This window comes from Musca domestica, unplaced genomic scaffold (assembly GCF_030504385.1).
Source record: "Musca domestica strain aabys unplaced genomic scaffold, Musca_domestica.polishedcontigs.V.1.1 1, whole genome shotgun sequence".
NCBI lineage: Eukaryota > Metazoa > Arthropoda > Insecta > Diptera > Muscidae > Musca > Musca domestica.
This window is the reverse complement of record NW_026712114.1, coordinates 24,393,848-24,398,535: the sequence shown is the minus strand read 5'-3', so window position 1 is coordinate 24,398,535 and position 4,688 is coordinate 24,393,848. Positions and strand designations below refer to the sequence as shown.

Sequence of the window (4,688 nt, the reverse complement as noted above, 5' to 3'; positions counted from 1 at the left end):
CAAGTCTTTTAAAATATTCGTTCAAAAAATATCCAAAATTTCACAAGTCAAAATAATCCATCCAAAAATTATTTTAAAGTCTTACGGGTCTTTTAAAAAATATTTTAAAAATCCGCGAATCCTCCAGAATAATTCTACAAAAATATTTGAAATATTCTCGAGTCCTTTAAAGGGTAATATTTTCTAAAAATCAGGGCATTCAATTTTTAGTACATTTTAGCACTTTTCGTACCCTTTTAGTACAAATTTCAAAAAACCTAGCTTTTTAATACGCCTACGCAAAAATGATCGTCGTGCGAAATAAGTTTGCTATTTCATTTGTTACTCATCCAAATCAATAATTTTAGACCTATATGCTTTTAATCAGCTTAAAATTATGGACAGGCCCCCACATAACGGTACCTCAAGATTTTCGGTGCTTGGAAGGTTTCTGACACAATTTCCAACGAAATCAGCTGAATCTATCCCATTGGAGATAGTCTGGCAAATCTGTCGTCTCACTGAAAAAACAAAAAATATTTCCGCTAATTGCTAGACCCCTCATATAACGGTAAATCCCGATTTCGGTATTTTGAAGGTTTCAAAACCAATTTTCAACCAAATTAGATAATAATAAAGGTTTCGGGTTGATATTCTATGTTAAAATATTTTAATCTTTCATTATTTCTTTTTACTTTCATTATTTCATTATTTCTTTTACTTTCATTATTTCTTTTATAGTGGTGGAGGGTAAAAAAATTTCGGTCCGGCTGATCTCAAAGGAGTTTTTATTTGTTTTTTTTTTTTCTTCGATCGATTTTTCTGCATTTAATCACTTTTGTTTTGGATGGAGTAAGGAATTGGATATATTTTTAGAATATTGAACATATTTTTAGTATAGCCTCCAATTAGGCTGCCAATTTGGAGGATTTTCAAGATTTTGTCCGAATTTTTCCAAAGATTTTGATGCAATTTCTAAATTTGTAAAGGGTAAATTTTTTTCCATTCAGGTTGTTATTTTTTTTTTTTTTTTGTTTTTGAATTGAATTGAATGCCAAATGACATATTTGGAACAATTCCAGCTTAAACAAGTTAAAAAGCAGTAAGTTCGGCCGGGCCGAACTTTGAATACCCTCCACCATTTGGAACGAATTTGGAAATAAAATCCTGAAAAAATTTTGGTAAAATTTTAAAAATACCGAATATTGCCGTTATATTGGTGCCTATAGGACGTGGACCCACACAGGCATTATTTGTCATGAGTCATTACCAAATTCAAATTCGGAACTTGAAATAAACGCGAATAATGTAGCTAAAATCATCAAAGTATAGAATATAGGGAGGTACCGTTATATCAGAGCTGGGGGAAGACCTGAACCTGCGTAGACAATTTTTGTCATATTCTGTAGCATCCATTACGAACTTCAAATACGACATTTCAAACAACTTCGGTGAGTATTGTACCTAAACTCGTCAAAATACCGAATATAGGGAGGTACTGGTATATGGGGCCTATACGAAGACCTGGACCTGCATAGACAATTTTTTGTCACAGACTGGAGTTTCCATTACGAACTCTAAATGCGTAATTTGAAAAAATTTTGGTAAATAAAGACGCTAAAATCACCAAAATACCGAATATAGGGAGGTACCGTTATATGGGGGCTACACGAAGACGTAGACCTGAACAGACAATTTTCTGTCTTAGGCTGTAGTATCCATTGCGAACTTCAAATACCAAATTTTGAACAATTCCGATTAATAATGTCGCTAAAATCATGAAAATACCAAATATCGGGAGGTACAGTTATATGGGGGCTATACGAAGACGTGGACCTGCACAGACAATTTTCTGTCTTAGGCTGTAGTATCAATTTCGAACTTCAAATACCAAATTTGAAACAATTCCTGTGAATAATGTCGCTAAAATCATCAAAATATCGAATATCGGGAGGTACCGTTATATGGGGGCTATATGAAAACGTGGACCTACATGGCCCATTTACGAACTTAACCTGCCTACTGTAAAAATAAACCTGTGTGCAAAATTTTAGCTTTGTATCTCAATTCATTCGAAAGATAGCGTGATTACAACAGACAGACAGACGGACAGACTACGCTAAATCGACTTAGAATTTTACGCTGATCAAGAATATATATACTTTGTTGTGTCTGAGATGAGTATTTCGAGGAGTTACAAACGGAATGACAAAGTTAATATACCCTCCACAGTATGGTGGAGGGTATAAAATGAATATCTGAACCATTTCTTGACAATCCTTTGAGAGGACATTTTACCGATTTATGAAAAATGTGATAGAAAAGATGTCTAAATCCCTAAAAACGCTTTAAATTAGGCGGTACCATTCTATGGCGTATCATAAATTTTAGTCAAATTTCTGATATTGCATAACTTGTTTTCAAAAGGTTACAGAGAGCAATGTTTGAAATCCCAAAAAAAATTCCACAAATTTGTGGAACTTGTTAATTGATATGTATTTCCAAAACACCTGTTAGGGAGCGAACTATGACTCACAACACTACTGACTATTTGCACACCAACTGAGAAAGAAAAACAAAACTCAATTCAATAACAAAATCGATTCGTTCAACAAAAAGTTAACCATAGTTCTTTAATGTTTTCCCTGTTATTCGAAAACATTTGTAAACTAACGGCCGATAAGAGAAGTTTACGTCATTTAATCATGCCTCAATCTTATCAGACAATGCGATAACATAACTGCTCCCTTTATTTTGTTGATAATCCCCGAAAAATAATTGGGCCAACAAAAAAAGTTCAATCAAGGTGGCAAATTATTCCATCGACAGAACTCCAAGGGGGGACACGCATTTCTTCAACAACAATTATCAGGAAATAGTTCAGGTAAATAACTGTTCAACAATCTAAGATTCAAGTTTCCAATTAAATTTTTCATTAATGAAATTATCTGTAATTTTCCCTTCAATTTTCAGTTAATTATGGATTTCTATTACCTACCCCCCTCTCCGCCATGCCGTGCCGTGGATATGTGCGCCCAGGCAGTTGGTGTAACATTGAACAAGAAAATTGTCCACCTCATGGATGGTGAACACATGAATCCGGAGTTCTTGAAATTGAATCCCCAACACTGTGTACCCACGATTGTCGATGACGGATTCGTCCTGTGGGAATCTCGTCCCATACTCATCTATTTGGCTGAGAAATATGACAAATCCGGCCAGCTGTATCCCAAGGTACCCAAAACTAAGGCCATCATCAATCAACGTTTGTACTTTGATATGGGCATTTTCTTCAAAAGTTTCATGGACTATTATCGCCCGATTTTGATGTTCAATTTACCCGCCGATCCGGAAAAATTCAAAGAGGTACAAAATGCCTTTGAAATGTTGGACACTTTCCTCACCAGCAAACCGTATGTCGCCGACACGGACACATACACCATTGCTGACATTTCGTTGGTCTCCACCATGACCAACTTTGAGTCGGCCGGTTTCGATTACAGCAACTATCCGAATGTGGCCAAATGGTATGCGAATTGCAAACAGGTTATACCCGGCTATGAATGTTATCGACTGCAACGATATGAAATATTTTAAGCCCAGAAACTGAAACTAAAAAACTAGAGATGGAGAGTGAAGAATGAAAAACAAAAAAGAGATGGAAGAAAAACTATTTTTTTTATTTTGGCTTGAAGTTACTTTGCGGTAGTGAAATATTTTCTTATATTAAGAAAGGCAAAACGAAATCTGTAACATGACTTTAACCTGGAAAATTTGCTGAATAAATAAATGTTACACTCGAGTGGAAATTTAAGTCGAAATAAATGGAAATTGTGTTTTTTCAGGTTTATGGAAAATTTCCGAAAATAATTTAGGGATAAAAAGTGGTTCTCAGGGATATTTTTCAATTAAAACCGAGATAAGGTCCAACGACATACACAGGATAGTACACTACCATAATAAATAAATAAATGTCGAAAAAGCAGCCTTATCAGAGGCGACCGGGCCAAAGTGCCATCAATCTCAAACGTCACTTCTAATGTTGTTGTACGATGTTTGAGATCAGCTAAAACCATTTTGATTTTTGTTTAAAGAGCGGAAAATTCCAATGTGAGGTATAGCATTGGATCAGTACACTTATGCCCTGAAAGTATGGATTGTATTTTTAACAAGGAAAAAAATCAAGAATTTTTTAAAACATATTTTTCTAAAAAAATAAAATAAAAATAAGAAACTAAACCTGTTAAGAAAGGTTAAAAGTAGGTTGGAACCTACTTTACGATACCCTACACCACTATGTATGTTTTGTAGAACTACTCGTAACAAATAATCGTTTATATAGGGAATTTATGAGAAGCAGTGCATAAAAACTATGATAATAATACCCTCAGCCATATGGCTAGAGAGAGTATAAATCATTTGATACGGGCAAAACGTGTCTCATCGAATTAACGAATTTAGACCCTAAGTCTCTTTCAACCAAATCCGTTTCAGGACATTTGGAGTCGATTTAGCGATGTCCGTCCATCCGCCTGTCTTTCTGGCTGGAGCGCACGATAACTCTCTCTCTCTCGAAGGGAGTATTTGATTTAGTCCGAGCTCGGAGATGGGCAATATCGGTCGAGTGGTACCTGGTACCTACCCCACAAAAGGTCTAAATTTTGTAAAAAATATTTTACTGTACAGGATAATTCAATTAAGCTCCACCT

At 35.1% G+C, this 4,688-nt stretch overlaps 1 protein-coding gene across 1 annotated transcript; it reads left to right on the top strand.

The window, feature by feature from the left end:
* Positions 1–2,643: 2,643 nt before the first annotated feature.
* LOC101897452 (glutathione S-transferase 1-like) lies at positions 2,644–3,804 on the top strand. The gene is made up of 2 exons (XM_005180044.4): positions 2,644–2,863; positions 2,953–3,804. Exon 2 carries the CDS (start codon positions 2,959–2,961, stop codon positions 3,574–3,576), a length of 618 nt encoding a protein of 205 aa, XP_005180101.1. The 5' UTR covers positions 2,644–2,863; positions 2,953–2,958; the 3' UTR covers positions 3,577–3,804.
* Positions 3,805–4,688: the final 884 nt, after the last annotated feature.